Source organism: Fundulus heteroclitus, chromosome 20 (genome assembly GCF_011125445.2).
Source record: "Fundulus heteroclitus isolate FHET01 chromosome 20, MU-UCD_Fhet_4.1, whole genome shotgun sequence".
Classification (NCBI taxonomy): domain Eukaryota; kingdom Metazoa; phylum Chordata; class Actinopteri; order Cyprinodontiformes; family Fundulidae; genus Fundulus; species Fundulus heteroclitus.
This window is the reverse complement of record NC_046380.1, coordinates 19,680,661-19,700,570: the sequence shown is the minus strand read 5'-3', so window position 1 is coordinate 19,700,570 and position 19,910 is coordinate 19,680,661. Positions and strand designations below refer to the sequence as shown.

Genomic DNA, 19,910 nt, shown 5'->3' with positions numbered 1-19,910 from the left:
TGACTGCTGTGACTGTTGGAGCAGGGAACTGGCCCGCTCACACTGAAATGCCTCCAGAGGCATGTAACCAGGCAACTAGGCAACTGTGGGGACCAAAAGAGGTACATCTCCTCCTCTCTGCATATCGGGGGATTACATATTTACTTAGTTTGTCTCGGTCCTTGCTCAGTCATTCACAGTTTCCCCTCACAGACAGTGGGGGAGGAATTTTTGAGATCCTTTTCCTCCGCATTCAGAAAACGTCACGAAGAACCCATACTGAATGCGTCTCTTCTTCAGGGCTATCTTTCCATTTAACATTACCATAGATTTAATGTCAATGCAGCAATCAGATGCATGCTTGTTACAGCATGTCATAGTGGGATCTTTAGAAATATTGTTGATCAAATGGTCTCATTACAGTCTACACAAAAGGAACTTTGTTAAAAAGCCAAGCGTATGTCTGTGTGCAGAATCTGCCCATGTGAGCTCAGGGGTAGTTTAGCATAATTAATGCCAAATTAACCAAAGCGGCCGTGCGTCACCTCTGGTTGCATGGGGGGGAAATGAGCAGTAGTATGGAGTTAACTGGAACTGTAGCTACAAAATGAATTGCAATAGTCATCCCTATGTATGCCAATATACTCAATATGAAATAAATCACAATAGCCTAGCTGTACTGTGGTATTTGGTACATCTTGCTTTGAAGACAAGAATATATTGAATTCATAAGAACAAGATGTGGTTTGGTAATAGTTTGGGGAAAACTAAGAATCTTTTTTTAGTTTTCACTAATGTGTTCAAACATCACAACATGTACTTAAAGAATTGGTATTCAGTGCAGAATATCAGGTCAGGTTTGACCATATTAAACAGATTTGGTCCCAATGCTAAAATTAGAGCAGTGAAAATACTGATTTTGTGTTTTCAGACATATAAATGTTTATTAAAAAAAAAAGTTTTATAAATGATCTGTTCCTTTTGGATTAATCCAGTTCAGGTTGTGTGTTTTTATATTTTGAACTACATAATCAGTTGCAGATTTATAAAAAGTGAGTCCTTTTAGATTAGAGCAGTAACTCAAGCTTTGTTAGCAGCCAACAATTATGGTATTCTCGTGGTGCTAGAAAACTTTTAAGCTGCGTGTCACCATGTTTTTACACAGATTAATAAAACTGAAAATAAGAGACTTAAAATGGGATGGAACTGGGAGTGTCACACAACTTCATATCTGGGGCCCATATTAAATAGCTTACACCTCACTTCACTGTTGATCTGACAACTAAATAACAATTCACAAGACCAAACAGACTTGGAGAAAAACCTTGTTGCATTTTAATTGGACAATAATCACGTTTCTTTTCTGTCACTTCAACACCACGTTGCCTCATTTGTAGGCTTCAGCACAATAAAATGTGTATCTTGTTTTGGCATCAAGGACATGAAAATTTGACTGCTGATTAATAAACCTACCAAATATCGCACTAAGGCAGTACTTTAGAATATTAGTATTAAGAACATTAATATTGAGATAACAATTTCAACATGTGCTTCTGAACACACTAAAGGCACTCACTGAAATAATAATCTGCTAAAGTGATAGCCAGCTGGCAACTGAATCAATGATTGATAAATGCAATACCTGGAGGGAGTTTTAAACTGCTGCTTTTCTAACTTCCTGTAACAGCTAGCTGTTCTTCATTGCAATAGCTGTATTTAAACTTTAACAAACGGAACTTTAGTTTTAGCAGTGTGCCTTTTATTGTTTACAGATAATACTATAATTGTTGACAGCACAATTTGGCATTTGTTAGCACTATTGCCTTGTAGAATAACTTTCCAAAGTTGAATAGCAGTTTGGGATCTTTCTGCAGTGGATTTGCATGTTTTACTGGTGCATGTGTGGGTTCCCTCTGGGTACTTTAGCTTCCTCCCTGTCTAAAAACATGACCTTTACATTAATTGGTTATTCCAAGTTGTCCTTAAAGCCACAGTGTGTAAAACTTTCACACTGGTGTACCATCTAGTGGTGCGCTAAATGAATTACAAACAACCTCGCTGGTTGTTTTTTCTAAAGTCGCTTGTAAATTCCATGAGTCGCGTTTTTTGGGCTAATTTCTGAATACGCAGTCACTTATTTGGGCTCTAAAAATCAACGATAAACATGAGTGAAGAGACCCGATTTTACTGCTGCGCTACAGACAATGAACGGATGGTTGATATCCCTCCACCCCTACGCGTACGCACATACTAGAGAGAGCTGAACAAACGAGCTGTCTCTACTGGGAGTAGCTGCTGGACCACACTGCCCTGTTTCTAACATAAAGGCAAAAATACACGTCACTGTTATATTGATATAACTTACCTGCTTTCTAGCGGAAAGCCTGAAAGCTTCTCATCAGTTTTGAGTCTGTGCTCCTTCATGAATTATCTCCACCTGGTAATAATAGCTGCACAAATATAGACTCTAGTTTTCTCTGGTTATTACTTCTTTTTTCCTTTATTGGTTACTTTCTCTTCCCTCTCGCTAGAGTATGGATAGCCCTCCATTTCAACAGAAAACGGCAAGTAGAATGATCTACTGTGGTCTTTGCTTGTTTTCTACTGTTCCTCAAGCGACAGCACGTCTTCATGTAGGAGACAGATAGATAAAACGCGTATGGCTGACAAGTTTGTCTCCTTTCAGCTACTGAAATCAGAAATAGCGGCACAACGTGCCGCCTAGTGAGTGCATCAACACCTAAGTATTTATAAACAACTAATTCTAAGTTATGGGAACGCTTTCATTTTTGATGTGATATTATTAGACTTTGCCAGAATATATATTGATAAAATCAATAAAAGCCAAATTAGTTACACACTGTCAATTTAAAGGGAACATATAATGCAAAATCCCTGCTAGTGAATGACTCTTGTAATGCCTAAACTTCAATTTTTTTTAAATTATGTTGGGATATATACATTTTATGATGTTATTGCTTACCAAACTTTCTTATTTGGAGTAATTATAAGTAAGGTGTACTTAGAAATTTCACATACAATAACTGAAACATATAACAGCTCACAGTTGGCAGCTAATTGGTCTCTTTATTTATTAATCTTTCTATAAACGTTGCAGGTTGGTGTTGGAATAAGATTTTTTTTTTTTTTAGTGTCCAGTGTTTTTGTAGTGTCCACCAATGCTGCTAGTTGTATTTTTGCTTAATTGGAGACTTTATTTCATGGAATACCAGAGACGAATAGAAATACCAATACAGGCTATTCAGGATGGAGTCCGGAGGATTTTATTAGCCATTGTATTGATAAAACTGTAAACCTGTCCCTATCAGTAAAAAAACAAGGCCTGGTTGTCTGCTGGACATTGACAGACAATTAGATTTACAAAAATGTATACAATTTATTACTTTGGGAAACACTGCATTTTGTCGTTTTATGTCTTTAAACCACTTTTATTAGAAAAAAACACCCCAAGTGTGCTTCAAATGTTTGTCTAAAACTGCATTTTTCCCACTCCAAGACTGCAGAATTTAGTTTTTAAACCTCAAACACAGAAAAACCACTGTGATCATGCAATAGAACAGATGCATGCAGTTTCTGTATTTCAGCCAAAGTCATCTGAAGGCTCGCTCAGCACAATGCAGTTTGAGAAGCTGACCTATTTTGAATTTTCCGTGCTGTCTGCTGCAATCATCAGACATGCATCTCATACTGTATGCACGTGTGCAACCCCAGCAAGCAGACACTCTCTCCTTCCCACTACCCCCACAAACACTTGCATGGAAAACTGGCAGACAAATGACTTCTGACATGTTAGTTTTCTCCAGTTATGATGACTTTGTTCTGTTTTGTGGTGTTTTGGATTCAATGTGTCCTCACATGCCTCGTTGATCCTGTTCTGAGAGGGTTTAGTGCTCAAAGTGACAGACATATAGAGTGGATATGTTTATTTTGCTCATTTTCAATTGTTTTGTTATGCAGAAATTCGTAACCAGCTGGTGGAGCAGTTCCGATGTCTGGAGCAGCAGTCCGAGTCACGGCTGCAGCTGCTGCAGGACCTGCAAGACTTCTTCCGCCGAAAGGCCGAACTCCAGCTAGAGTATTCCCGAGGGCTGGATAAGCTGGCAGAGCGCTACTCCTCCAAGATTCGCAGCTCCAGAGAGCACCAGCATTTCAAGTTAGTATTTTAGACAGAGAAATGCCTGATAAACAAATGTTGCATATGTGCCACGCTGACCGCTGCCACAGCAGACACAGGAAAACAGAGGGGGGATAAAAAGCAAAGAGGGAGGAGGGGAAAAAAGCAAAGGAAATGACCTGAAATGAATCCAGGGCCAAGAAACCTTTGTGGCCCCAGGCTGCTACGCTCCTTCCAACTAGGTCAGACTCTTTATCTATCCCTCCACCCCCTTCTTTTATTCTCTTTGGCTATCATTTCATTTACATTTTCAAACATCTTCATAGTAAAATCTTAGTTAAACAAACATATTTTCATGTTGGAGTGATTAACTAGGACATATCTTTATTTAGAAATCTGATGAAGCTGACAAAAGTGATATATTACTCATTTTCCGTATTCAGTGTATTGGTGATCACTGGCCATGCAGCAAAGATGCCCTGCAGCATGCGGGACATGATGCTTAGACTAGCCTGCAGTACACTGGCTGTGTAAGTCCAGCTACTGACCATCTCAACTTTGGCATTCAGAATCCCTTAGCATAAAGATGACTATAAGAAGTAAATACGACTTAAAGGCATAACAAATGCTTATGAGCTTGGAAAGTGGATCAGTGATGGCTGCAACTTGCAGCCTGCAAGATGCATTATGTTTTGTTCAGCACTTTTTGCACAAATATGTTCAATTCAGAGCAGCTATCCATGGCTGACAAGGGAGTAGAAATATGCTAAATTAATTTAATTAGCAGAGAGATTGCTAAGTTATTGGGGGTGTAATGATGCATCCATCTCACAAGATGGGACGGTAGGCCTACTCGATATTGGGTTCTCAAGAATGAGACGACAAGATTTTAGCCATATTTCAACAAAACATTGTTAAAAAAAATCTGCTTTTGATTGTAGGATTATCCTGTTCACATTTGATTAGTCCATTTAAAAAAATATTTAAAATTTTTTATTTTTATTTTGTGGCACTAATGGCCTTTATTTGACTGCAGAGTGCAGGGTCCTCACCAGGACAGAACTCCAGCATTGAGCTGTTCGACAAGCTAATGATAGCTAGTGTTATCTGGGAGGTTCACAACTTCGCTGATGCACGGTCAAGAGCTTTGCTGACCTTTCCATGTTGTTCTCAAGCGTCCATGTCGTACTGTTAGCTTAGCACGTAGCACCGTGATGGAGCGGTCTAATTTCAGCGGGATTCTGACAACTTTCAATGCGCTGGCGAGAAGCCTGAAGTGACAGGAAATGGAGTTGAGAGAGAGGGAGAGAGAGAGAGAAAGGTGTGATTGGTGGGGGGAGGGGGGGTGGGGGGAATAAATGGAATAAAGTTTTATGTTTGAACATGAATCACTTAAAAAAATTTCCACATACGTGGACACTTGGCCTAAGTTTCCCCAGGACACAATTAAGACACCGTTCTTTAACAAGATGTGAATCTTTTATTTACAGCCCATACACTGTGTTGAATATTTTTTCATCGTCATTGTTGCATAACTAAACTTGGATGTGTCAAAAAACAGACATGTGCAAAAATACTTGCCACTTGGATATCTTTTATTTTTGCTTTGATGCCAACAGACGTATGCATCCCATCAATAATTTTGACGAAATTTTGGGTTTACATATGCAGCGTGGTCCAGCCTTTTATTTGTCCTTCCCAGTTACCTCCTCCAGCTTGCTCTGTGTTTCGTCTCTGCTGAATTGGGCAGCCCTCCAGTGCACTCTACATCCTGCAGAAATAGAATCAGAATAAAATAAAAAAAAGTATTCGCTGTAAAGCATTTGTAGTATGTAGTCATAACTGGGAATCACTGAGGTGTAATTTTAGAGGTATTGTATAAAGAATCTAATACGCATGAACTATGGGTTGTGGAACGGGGTTCTCATTTTCAAATGTCCTCCTCCTCATTTTTGCTTGGCTCCTGTGGTGGATGTCTTATGATCCTCCTCCAAAGGGTCATCGATGTCAGACAAGTCCGCTACCTATGAATTATTGCCAGCAATTGTCTCCCTATCCAGTGCCTTTGACAGAGGAATGGGCTCTGGAAATTATACATTGAGAAACATAAAATAAAGCTGAAAAAGAAAAATTACTCACCGAACACGCAATGGCATTTTATCCAGTTGTAAACTATAGCAAACTAATGTTTTCTATCAAAATCTTTTCAAAACAACATTTTCATAGTCACATTTAACCAAAAATTTGTGCGTCCTCCTGTCCACATCCGTGAACCTCAAGTTTAGCAGCAAAGCGGAGCTTTACTGTTTTAAAAATGTTGCCAAATTTGAATGCCACACTATACCTGCAACAATATGTGTAAGAGAACAGGAATGACTTCTAAAATTGAATTAGATTTGTGGTGGAAGCTTTTTTAAGCAAGTGTTGTCTGCCCGGTGACTATTAGCCAATGTTGTCAAAAAACTGGGGCAACTTAAAATAACTACGTCCTTTTATACTTCAAACCAAAGTGTCAAACAACAAGGTGTCACAGTTAAAGCACTCACCTGGGGCCCATAATAATAGTTTAGAATTCACTTAACTAACATCCTTAAAGCAAGCGGATTGCATTGTGCTTGATAGTCTTTTCTTTTTACTCCCCTGTAAATTTGTATCCTCTACCTTGGCAACTACATATGTTTTCTATATAAAGTACTATCAGGTTAGCAATATAGTAAATCAATTATTTACACTGAGCAGTTGGTGTAATTGATTCATAGGCAGTTGTACAGCTATTCATGGGACTTGGTTGGCTCTGTTCAGAGATTTATGCAGGGAAGCTCTTTCTATCTCCGTCATACAGTCTCTCCCTGGCCAATTGGACCCAAAGTGTAATGGCTGAGAGTTCCCATCACTAGGACATTGATTAATGGAGCATTCCCTCAGAGGGAGACTCCTGCAGAAACTTCCCACACCCCCACTGTCCCAGATTTCTCCGTCGCATTAAATGGTCATCATCATAAAGCCACTTTTATGCCTGTAGAGGAGATTGGAGGGGCTTTTTAATGTCATTGATAACCCGCCGTTTCACTTCTGCTTTGTAACCTAGCTCTTATTTTATTTATGACTTACGATGCTCTTTTTTTTTTTGCCCTGTGATTCCTTTATGTTTCAGTGTTGACACAATATAAATGGGTTACTATCTGCATACATAGCTTATAACAGACAGTGTTTTGCAAAAATAATTTATACCTATTGTACTTTTTCATGTTTTTTTTTTTTTTTGATGTAACATCCCAAAAAGTACAAATATTTGGTGCAAAGTTTTCCACCTGAGCAGTGGGTCTCTGCTAGCCTGGCCAGCCAGACTCAGTTTCGCTCCGCTTCAGCCGTATCGAAGTGAGGCAAAAGTTAGCCTGGCTGGCTATGCTAGCTCTCTGCAGCTCCTCCAGAGTTATGAGCCCCTTGGCTACTTCTTTGACTAATGCTGTTCTTTCCTAGTCTGCCATCCTAGCAAAGAATTTTAAAAATCTGAATAAAACAAAGAATACGAATGGGTTTGCAAGGCACACATAACCAACATATTCAGTGAACGGGGAAATAGATTGAGTCTGTGTTCTGCAGTCAGTAAAAGGTACTCGAACTACGTTTTGTGTTCTTCTGATGCAGTGGCCATGCTGTAAAACAGATATGGTATTTTTTACAGGCTGTCAAGTGGAAAACCTCTTTCTGTCATTTTCCTTAAACAGTTCAACGTCGTGCCACCGGAGCCCTGAATATGAAATGACATCCTGACTCTCGAGCAGCCGGCAGGCAAGCATTTTCAGTCATCTTGAAGGCATGTCCAGGATCAAACGCCAGCTCAGTTTGAAAGGAGAGCCTATAGGAATAGCTTGTTCATGCCTTGTGTTCCTAAAGAGCTCAAGGATTCAAAGCAAAAAAGGAGATGGAGACGCACAGTTCTTTTGGGTGTCTTTTAAAGAAACAAAAGTACAATTCTTTTAATGCGCTGCTCTGTATCAAGAGATTAGCAGACTGATCTTTTTTTCAGCATCATCTGTTAATACAAAAGAACAGCAACAAGATCAGAAACTATAGTATTAAGTGACGCTAAAGCCAAGCCTTAACCACACTGAGATCATGCATAAAAAGAAATCTTCAAAGTAGGCGATGACTCAGTGTGTTGTTAACTGTTTGTAATATCAAAGAAACCTTTGAGTTTTGTGAAGCAGATCAGATTTCAGTGGTGGCTATCCAGCATTACTCTAGGTGCCCTGTGTGAATTAGAATCAGGTTAATACTAGCTTTTTTTCCCCACATTATGGCAAAGAAACTAATACGGGAGGAAAGCTGGAATCAGTCTCATTTAAGATACCTGAAGATTAGAGATTAAAGTGAGCTTCATGATGGTGAAAGTACAGTCATTTTTCTCTTTCAAAACCAAAAGCATGAAGTAATTTCGTGAATCCTGAAATGTATCAAAGATTATTTGAGACTGTTGACAGAAGCAGCTAAAAATTGTCCTCTATAATCTTCAGTCTTCTTTAATGACATTTGAAAATATACAACTTTAGAAAGTAAAACTAAAATATAAATGCTGGTTTATGCATTGGATAGTGTTGCATATTTGATTTGACTTCTTAAACCACGTTGGCACAGAATTGTAGACATGGGCAACTGCTATGAAATATCCCAATGCAATAAAAATTTTACCCAGTGACAAAATAATAGTTACCTAATCCAATGCTAGGCCAGGCACTGTCTTCACTGATGTACATGTGCTTATCTTACATTGCTTGGATTTGCAACAGCGACAGTGAAGTATATTATGATTAGCTCAGCCAATAATTGTTTGATCACTTGAAGGCACTCAAAGAGGGTGTATAGAGTCGTTATATGCAGAGGTGTATTTTTGGTTTTCTTGTGGCTTTCTTCTCTGAATTCTCTTGGTGCCACACATCCTGCAGCTTCTGCAGAAGGGGCTCCTCTCACTTCATTTTGCTCATCTAAACCACAGCTGGTGGAGGTCTTTTAGAAGGAGGGTGTACTTTTGTTTCGGGTTTGTCTGGCCTCATTTTCTCTTGGGCTTTCTGTGTGTGTGTGTGTGTGTGTGTGTGTGTGTGTGTGTGTGTGTGTGTGTGTGTGTGTGTGTGTGTGTGTGTGTGTGTGTGTGTGTGTGTTTAAATCACTTTAGTGCTTTTTAGATTTTGATTTATGACTTGATTTAATAATGTAACTTTTATTTCTGTCTTTGTCCTTTGATTCCAGCATAAAGTTAAATGTTGTGTTGCTTTTTTACGTCATCATGGATGTAGCAATTTGGGGGCTGGTCCAGGATCTGAGAGTTATTTCTCTTTGTGGAGAGTATAGTCCTATGGTTAAATAGAGTAATTGCCAGATTTAAAGGTTCTACATAGATTGGTCTTTGTTGTCTTACTTTCCTTTTTTTCTTTTTATCAGTCTCAAAATCCCTTTTTATTGTCTTATTATAGCAGTGTTGGTGGTGATTTGGCCTTTTTTTGTAATTTTTTTTTTATTTCCTATTTTTTGACTTAAGAGACCCATAGCTGTGTCATTATAAACCCACCTAAAATGATTTTTTGTGCACTCCAACACACATGGATAGATTAGAAACAAACAATCTGATCATAGCTTTAGGAAGTTTATCGTTATAGTGTAGAGGAATACAATGAGTTCAGCAACAACTGCAAAAAAGTATAATAATTTGAAAGAAATTGTTGAAAATAACTGTACAGTATTCTGACTTTTTTAGGTTAATGCATTTTGTGCCAAGTCTTAGCAAATATCCATGACAACACTGTTTTATACAGGGTGCAAAGTGTAGAGTAATGACAATGATGGACCTAACAATAGACCTGACAGTTACATAATTCTTTAGTGGACCTATTATTATTAAAATTTTCAGATTGTATTTCTTTAGTAATTACTACCATAAAACTGTAATGCTGATATAGCTGCATCATATTTATATGCTTCTTAATTGCAACTAAATAAATAACAGTAAATTTAGTCTCCTCAGTCTTTGATGCGTGTTGGCATTAGTCAGGTTAATTTTGTCACATATGGTTGTTTCATTTTCTTGACCTTTCATCACTTGCTGTGCATTCAGATGATCTGCTGATTATATTTTATGGTGTAGTTTTGTGTGTTTTGACAGGATTTATATATGAAACTTTTTTTCTTTGAACATGAATCACTTAGCATTGATCACTTTGTGAGGAACCTCTTTCAAAATGGGATACTATCAACATTAGCCATAAATTCATAATTTACAAAAAGACCAGTACCAGAACTAGGTGGCAGTTGCTTTGTACAAACTACTTATTCTGTACCAACGTCATCTTTCATAGCATTTACAAGGCTCTTTTAGATTAATGCAGATGTTAACCTTGGCCCAAAGCCTGCCCCAGAAGTACTCTTCCTTATCTACAAAGCCCTGCAACGTGATACAGTCATTCATGGAAACTTTATCTCTCTTTTTTTTAATCCCTACAGGAACATTTTGATTTAATTTCAATCCTAGATTAAATTACCTATTGGGAGCAGAAGTTTTTATTCTTCATCTATCCTTGTATTTATTTTAATGTTACACTAAAAATAGTAATATGATTCTGGACTCATAGGCCTAATCTCAATCATCAGAGGGTAAATCACCAGCACATTCTCACAGGGAAGAAAAAAATTACAGTTTAACTATTTAGTGTGAGGATAATTTGACTCACATGCTTCTTTGAGAATCCAGACAACCAGCAGACCTCACGTGTGTGCTTGTGTGTGTATGTGGAGCTTCTCTGTTTTGTTGATTTCTCCCTGCATACCCTCTGACTTCTTCATCCATAATTGGTGAAAACTCTGCTTGCATCTAATGAGCGACTGGAGGGTTTATTCAGAAGGAGTCTTCATTAAGCCTCATGTTTTTAAGTGCACAGGACTTATATCTGCCAGTTCCTCAGTATCCAAGCGCTTTGATCAGAGTTCAATGAGACATGAAACATTTGGTACCTGTCGGCCTGTACATGTTGGGCTTTTTGGTGCTCTTTGTAGTTGTTTACTCCATGAAGACTAATTTTTGTACCTAAAATGTGTTTTTTTTCCCCTCTCAATGTTTCAGAAAAGACCAAAATCTCATCTCCACTGTAAACTGCTGGTATCTGGTGTTGGACCAGACCCGTCGAGAGAGCCGAGACCACGCCACGCTCAGCGACATCTACAACAACAACGTCATTGTCCGCTTGGCACACGTAGGCGAAGATGTCACCAGACTCTTCAAAAAGGTCAGCCTGGAACGCTGGCCCTTAGAGGATAGGCCCATTCACACAAGCAAATGGCTCAAATTACATTTCTAAAGTACCTTGTTGGGAGCTCAGTTTAAGCACAATCATACATAAAATAGTTCTAAAGTTTATTTGTGTAACACTTATGGCTGTTTGACATTCTCGTTTTATCTTGAGTAAAAATACAGAGTTCACAGCAAAATGTAAAAAAATCAAATGGAACCCATGATCTACTTGGTTTTTATTGAAATTGCAAAGAAAACAAATATTCCTGCTACTGCTAAAATCTTCTAACATTATCATAACAAATGGTTATAAACATCCATAACAAACATTTTAATTTTTATTCCTGCATGAGCAAAAATGGTGAATGAACATCCACTTAAAATTTAGTCATTTTGATGGGTCACACTCCTTTAACTCAAATACATTGAATGTTGATATATTTTGGAAATAAGTCCGAACAGACAAAAATGTCTTTCTTTTTAAGTAAGTAAAAGTGTGTCTATGTTATGAATAAGGCGGTTCTAAAGGCAAAAAAGGGTCTAAACAGATACTAGTGAGGTGTACCTAAGAGACATATGGAAACATATTCTCTTTATTTATTCTACAACAGAGGTAATCGTAGGCTTTTAATAAATAGAACCTGAAAAAAGTGTTTTATAACTGAATTCTTGCCTTTATTTCAACCATTTGGCCAATTCAATTAAAAGTTTGTTTACATAGCACATTAAAACAACCTCAGCGGACCAAAGTGATTTACAATGATTGCTGCTGTCAGTCAGTCACACAGACACCTTGAGGGATTTTTGTTGTGAATCATAGCAAACCAACAGGTTCCCGAATGACATCAGCGAATCAACTGGCTCAAAATATGAGGTTTTTCTGCTCGTACCTGTTTTATTCCACAGTGTTTGTTATCCAAATGGTGCTGTATGGCTGCTGCATTGAGCTCAGCTGTAGCTTAAGGCTGATCATTGTAATATAGTGAATATGCCTCCAATACTTTGATGACAAAGTCTGTCTCCCCTCACACTTTGTGGAAGAGACTACTTTTAATCTTTAAGACGCGTCAGGATGTTTCATAAAATAATTACAGAGTCAGCCATCGCGCATGGAGCCTGCTCCTATTTCGTTCCAGACACAACTAATCTAATGAGAATAATTCTAATTACGATGATAGTATAGTGAAATCCTGAGTTGTTCAGGATTATAGCAATATGAGTGCAGTCATAGCTCTGATTACATTTTGAAATCGGCTCCTAGTTGCAAATCAGAGCCACGGTTACGGGGAATTGTACGTACCTGAACAACATTGATGAGATCATCCCAGGGGGCAGGCTTGGGACGGCTCAGGGATGTTAACTACTCCAACTTGTCAGTCAGCTCCCTCTGAAAAGCTCCGGTTGCAGAGACTTGAAGCTGAACGATGCATGGTTCTTCCTAGTTTCCCTGTTTCCCAGTAACGTTGGGGCTAGTTAAAAAAATATTTCCCTGGGAAATCTGAACCAGTTAATAAGCCACTCATCATCATCTGCCAGCAGGTCAGCAGAATCTTTGAACACACTCCCTCTGCTTTCTTCCATGGGCGATTTCCTCTAGCAGGGCGAACGCTACCATCGTTCCACAATTACGCCCAACTTTAAGCAGCTATTTGTGGACACCTGTGAGTGTCTCTACCTTAGGAACCGAAACGCATGTTTTGTTAAGAATTACTCTGCTGGTCTAACCTCGTTTTGTTTTTCAATGAGAATGAAAAAGCTCGTTAGAGAATTCCCATGCGTCTGATGTGCATTTTCATTAACATTTGACAAAATAAGTGGAATATTCACAGTTTACATCTGATTGGGGTTGCTTTCATCATTTTGAGGTGTGTTGCGTTATTGTATAAGGCAAAATGTGATTCCATTTCTTTATGGCATTACGCACTGTTTTAAGTTACTTAATGTTTAATAAATAACTCTCAGTCTGTTAGGTATTGATGAATATCAGCCCAAACAGCTGATAACAGGACAATAGTTAAAAGGAATGATTCGAGTACTGGCATTCTTTTAACAGCAAACTCTGCACACGAATAGAATAAAGGAGTGACAACTTCTCTTCCAGTTCAAGAATTTATAAACAGAAATGAAACGGACATTCAGAGAACATCCCTATAGAATGCTGTTTATCTGAATTGGCACAATATTGCAATCAACAAATCCTCACTACTAGGCTAGTAAAGCTTAACTAAAACTACTGGGAAAAATTAAGATAAAAAGAAGCTAAGGAACTTTGTACACACAGAAGAAACAAATAGAGTGGTTGAAAACCACCATCAGAATGATTCAGTGAATCCTGGTTCACTGCAGATCTAAATTAAAGAACCGAAGTTCTTCTTAAAGAATGTGGAATGCGATCATATTAGCTTGACTAATTTAGAACAACATCCGGTATGTGTTTCAACCACTGAGCTATATAATACACTGGAGTGCTAATCACCGTCTGTTTGAACGAGTCACTTTGAAGCCACCAGCCGCCATATTGGTACTCCCTATTTCGCCCCAGTAACTAAGGAATATGTGCGCTACAGCATCGAATAACGAGGATTTTCTCATGTTCAGGGGGAGCTTAAAACTTTTAAAATGTCAAATGCCATATAGTTTTATGTTATGTTCAAAAAATATCAAGTACTGAGAAAGTCATGTGCTGAAATATTTTGCATTTTATTCATTTAAATATATATGTTTAACATTTATAAATATATAAATAACAATATACAAAAACATATATTTACATATGTGTATACATATATATACATATATACATATATACATATACACACATATATATATATATATATATATATATATATATATATATATATATATATATATATATATATATATATATATATAATATGAATAACATGTAAAATATTTCAGCACCTAATTTTCTAGTAGTTGATAGTGTTAGTACATCCACTGACTGTAGAATTACCTGTGAAACGTTTTCACTGAGCCAGAAAACTGCTTGTTGTTGCAACCAAATCCTATGGGATTCTGTGAGAGTAGGGAGGAGCAAGATGGCGGCCAGTGACTTCAGTTTTTCGGCAAAATCAGCACTCCAGTGTATTATATAGCTCAGTGGTTTCAACCCATTCACAATGCAAATCCTAAGTTAAAAAAAACATTATTTGATAAAATAACATTTTATAGAATGATTTGCTCAGTAAAATCAATGCATTTTGGACACTTGATTTTAATAATGAAATTATTCCTTCAGGAACCTAGGGGACGCTGTAGCGATTGGTCGCTTCATGGGTTAATCATAAAGTTATACAAAACACCATTAAATTGACATTAATCTTCCATATTAATGATGTGCTAACGCTCATAGCACTATTGAACGATGATGGAGTGAAACAAAAACAAGCATTATTTTTAAAACGAACCGAAGTTGTGTTGACTCTGTGGTAGCACTAATGTTATCCGGGAAGCTAGTAGCGCTATGCTAGCGGACATTCTGCGCTAATTTAAAAAGTCCTTATGTCCTATTTGGTCGTAATGAGCGGACCGGACAACATAAACATTAATATCCCATCAGTGCATAAAACCCTTATGGACATAAAGTTTGTTATAACCGTAAAAACACACTCAACATATCAGCAAAGCTTGGTTTCCAGAATGCGAGCAGAAACTAGCCTATAACTCGGTCAAGCTTTAAACATACAGTGAAAACACATTAATTAAACCATTTTAAACTTTCTCTGTTTATATATCTGCCAATCCTCTGCTGTTGTCTCCGGCTGTGGCGACGGGGGCCATCTCGACTCAGCTTTCCTGTAACAGCTGAGAAAAATCACAAGGCTGGTTTTTGCATAGACAGATTCTTTTACTCCGGCATCTGATTACGCAGAAGATAGGCTGCAGACTTGGCTTCGATCCAGTCTGCGGTTCTCCAAACTCCAGTCGGATCCTCGGCTTCTCAGAGGGAGATGAGTGTTATCCCCGATGCTGCTAGGGCAGAGGGCAAAAGAGGGTGATAAACTGGGGTAGAAAGTCTTCATCCAGTGAACCCCCCTGCTGTAAGAGAGAGTCCCTGGGTGCCTGTAAAAGTGTCAGGTTTCATGTTGTTTCCAACTCAGTCTGATTCTATTTCTCATGGCTTGATTGCACAGCAGAACCTGTACCATAAAAGCTCAAACTTGTGAAAAAAACATCACGTTCGACGCTTTTTGGGTTAAACAAAACTGAATGGAGTTACATATTCAGTAGATTTGGGTGAGTTTTAGTGCGTTGTGGCTTTTAATTGTCGATTTAAAGAAGAATGCGATGCATTTTCACAGCAAGTCAAAAATTTCCGTGGAATGGCGCACACTTTCACGCGTCGTTAATTTTTGTACATTCCAAATTGGCCATTAAACGTGGCGCCACAATTTTTTTGTGCATACGCATGCTTCGTACACAAGGCCCCAGAGCTGTCTAAAACCTTCATAGCAAACGTGTCCCTGTCTAGTAATATTTTTAAGTGCTTATGTGTTCTTATGCTCTATAATTCAAGTGCACAGATGCAAAGGTAAATATTGTGAGTGAGAGTCAGGTTATAGGGGGTCACTAATGACTGCCCGCTGGAAATCTGTCTTATAAAGTTTGCTAAGAGTTCCTTAAGACAATAATCCTGTTATGCTTGAGCATCCTGGTTCAGCTGCAGTGCAGACTTGATGGTAATGAATTACACATGTGGTGACAGGGTTGAATAACCTCTGGCAGTTGTTAAGACAAACTCTAAATGGATCAAATGTGCTGAAGTCTTATTCTCTAACCATGTGAAAATGCAAGGTTGCGGTTTTGAAGAGCTGTTCCTTAGAGGTGACAACAAATCCGGATAGATTGGCCAGAGTGCCGTTCTTTATCCACTCAACAGGATTTCCAGAGTCACACTCCACTGGATCTGGCACCATTCTCCCTCTCTCTTTTGGCTAAAAGCCCTATTGTGGGAAATGTCCAATTCATCATACGCTCCTATTCCCTGTAACTGAGCTGAAGTGGTGACTCTGTCATGAGAAATTTTCTGCAATGGCTGCACTGTTCTATTTTTGTCTGCCTTTTTCTCTTTGGGCATTGTATTAGATCCTCTCAGCTGCAGAGTAATGACAGCATTTCAGCACTTGCTGAGTCCTTCACATAGAAATAAAACTGTCAAAGGTTTCATGCAATGATTGCGACACTAGTTTTAATATGACTATGTATGCACACTGCATGTTATTTCTTCATTAAAGGTGCTATTGTTGTTTTCTCTCCTTTGTAGAGTAAAGACATCGGGGTACAGATGCATGAAGAGTTGGTTAAAGTCACCAATGAACTTTACACGGTAAGTAAAAAGATATCACTCCTCTAGTGGCGGCACCAGATAATTATGAGTGGGTAGGCAATGGGGTCCATTACTGGCCTGGCTGACTTAAATCACGCTGACCTCGGCTCGTCCGGTAAAGGACTGCAGGTCTCACAGTTAAAAAAACAGCGTTACAAAACTTAACTGGTTCCTTTTGAGCAGAGGCCGCATCCTGCAGACGTCTTCTCGACTCCGCTCATTTCTTTTCCAGCTTCTTTGCTACTTTAACTCGCTCCAGTTTCTTTCTTGCTTTTTTTTTTTTAATTACGATGGGCCGTTTGTATGTCACAAAATATCAGATTGACTCAGCCTGATGCTGCACTGTGTCACCTGCGGCCGCGGGGTGGTTTCGAGGCTGCGCAGGACCGCGTCTGCGTTTTATTGTTGGGTAGAAAGAAAAAAAAAAAACAGTTCTACCACCGACTGGTTTAGCCTGAACGACCGGCCGGTTGGGAATCCTCCCGAACCCCTCTGACCACCCCGCCCCTTGGTGTGACTTGAGTTTAGCCACTAATTCTGGTAGTCAGTTGCACTGTAGAGTAGAGAGGATTCCCCGTTGCCCGGTCCATTTGGGAGACCCAGAGCTGATCTGCTCCTCCCCAGGGCCTTTTCTGTTCTTGCCTCCAGCCTGTCAGCATCTGTGCAGTGTGCAAGGCTGCAGCATCTTCTCATAGCAAGCCGGGCACCTGCAGCTGGAAGGGGCGCCGATTCCTCACACAGTAATTTGACATATAATGGAAAACTGCTTTTGGGGTGCAGATTATATTACATTTTTCCTTTTTTTTTTATTTCTTTTTTTTTTACTGTTTATGCCGCCCCCTCTGTGTTATTGAAAAAAGTGCCGCCCCGGTCAGCTGCCCGGTTCGCCCATGCCAAAAAACACTACTGGGCCCAAGTAACACAATTTGTAATCTAACCAATCAGATTGCATGATAAAGGAGCCGGAGGTCCGTGGGAATGCTTTTTTTCTACCAAATGTGTGGCGCTGTCCAGAAGCTGCAGATAGGCCTTATCGACGAGGCACGCTTTCATCTGTGTCGCTTCTTCTTCTGCAGAGGTTGTGAAAATGAGGAATAAAAATAAATTTTTAGCTCTGTTGTCAATCCCTGCATCATTTCAAGAAAATTATTTTGTTGCTTCAACCAGAGTCAGCACTCTGCTGCAGAAAGGCTCACAGCAAACAGTTTTTATCACTATTGTTATACTGTGTGTGAAACCTCTTTCTTTGGTAAAATTGGTTCAGAATTTCTATATAATGTAACATTTGTGTGAGTGCAGACAGAGGACACTGGCTCAGTCAGGCTGCTGCTTTGTTTCAGTGGAGAAATGAATGTTTAGCAGTCATGCTGTCTAATCGAAAAGCCGACTCATTTTGCATGATTGATGTCAAGGTTTCACCGCAAAGTTAACTTAAGATCTTGATCAATTAAAAAGCCATTTAACAGCTACAGAACCCTGCAAAAGTCTTCATACATTTCCAACATTTACACATTTTATCACAACCACAAACCTTTCTGTTATAGCTTAAGATTGGTCAGATTGGACTGAACGTGATTTTCATGTCCTGCCACACATTCTAAATGAAGTTTAGGTCCAGACTTTGACCGAGTCTTTCTAAAACCTGAATATCTTTATATTTGAACCATTCTGTTGTAGCTCTAGCCATATGTTGTGTGTCATTGTCCTGCTGAAAACTGAACTTCTACCCAGATGTCAGGAATTCGGCAATTTCTAGCAGATTTTCTTACATGATAATATTATATGTCATGCAAAAATCAAATAACATTCCCCATGCATGGTGCTGCCACCACCAGTTGTAGAATAATGTTCTCAGGGTTGATGTACAGTGGTAGTTTTGCCACCACAAATACCTTTTGCATCAAGGTTAAAAGCATCGTTGGTCTCTTCATCCACACGGTTCCTGTCACCTCCACATGGATGGTGGCAAACTGCAAATGGCCTCTTGGCTGCTTATTTGATAAATGTTCTTCTCGCCCAGCCCGCCAGGTTAGGTGGTGGTAGGTTTCCAGTTGTGCCAGAGCATTAACCTGACTCCGCCAGATAGATTTGCTTCGCATATCCATCTGGAAACCTTCCGTTGAAGTAATTTTGGGAAGGGGCGAAAATACTGGTTAGCTGATTGGCCTATGTTGGTGATAGACGGGCCAAATAAACCAATCAGATCAACGAAGCATATGACGTCGCTCTGTTACGAGCGACGACGAAAACACAACCACAAGCCAAGCTACGCTTGCTGCTGCAGGTAAAGGCTCGTTAGCTCAGCAAATAAATACTCTGTAATTCCGATAAAACTTGCTCGATAGCCACGCTAACGCTAGTTTCATCGGCTGAAGCCGCCATGTTCTTTAGACTGAACTGACGCGCTTCCCGTTGCGTCACACCTCAACCCGCCTCAAAGCCAACGCTGATTGGACGTTCGTTTGGTGAACGGCTCCAAATTTTCTTTAACGGAGAGTAGCCAGACTGATCTGCGAGTGAAACCTTGAAAGCTCGCGAGATCAGGATGGTCTCACGAGGCTACCAGAGCATAGCTACTTTTTCAGACCATAGGTTGATCTCACCATTGCGCCGTAAGATGTTTAAAGTTTGTTATATTCCTTTATGACACAATTATGCAGCAAATTTCTTTACAACTTTACCTGTAATCTATCCGTTTCTTGCTCTTCATGATGCAAACCTCTGAGGTCTTCACAGAGCAGCTTGATTTATACATTAAATTAGCGCTCCACTAACTGATTAGGGGACTTCTGAAGGTTGCATTTGGTTTAGGGGTGTTAAGTTGAAAGGGGCTGACATATATTTGCATGCCACATTTTTTACCTTATGTAAAACCTTGACATTTTTTTCTTTCAGTTCAAAAGGAAAACTCCAGATCAATAATGCACTGTTTTTTTTTCTTTTTCTTTTTGCTCTGCCAAATAAAATCCCCCAAAATACATAGAATCAAAACATTCAATCCAAGTTGAATACTTTTCAGTAAGGGCTGTAACTAAAGCAAGAGCACAGCTATATTTAGACGATCAGTAAAACTTGAATATCAATACAAGTCATTAATTTATCATTGGATTTATGCCTTTTAGCTAGTTTCTACTGATGAAATAATTTGTCCTGAGCCCTTGATATTATTT

General features: G+C 39.0%; 1 protein-coding gene across 4 annotated transcripts in view; it reads left to right on the top strand.

Moving 5' to 3' along the window:
- The window catches only part of LOC105933279 (SLIT-ROBO Rho GTPase-activating protein 3), a 51,616-nt gene that overhangs the window by 8,188 nt on the left and 23,518 nt on the right, over window positions 1-19,910 (top strand). For all 4 annotated transcript variants that reach the window (XM_021321565.2, XM_021321566.2, XM_012872748.3 and 1 more), the window contains exons 2-4: window positions 3,958-4,153; window positions 11,226-11,388; window positions 16,678-16,740. In XM_021321565.2, coding sequence (XP_021177240.2) covers window positions 3,958-4,153; window positions 11,226-11,388; window positions 16,678-16,740 — 422 coding nt within the window. The remainder of the gene's footprint in view (window positions 1-3,957; window positions 4,154-11,225; window positions 11,389-16,677; window positions 16,741-19,910) is intronic.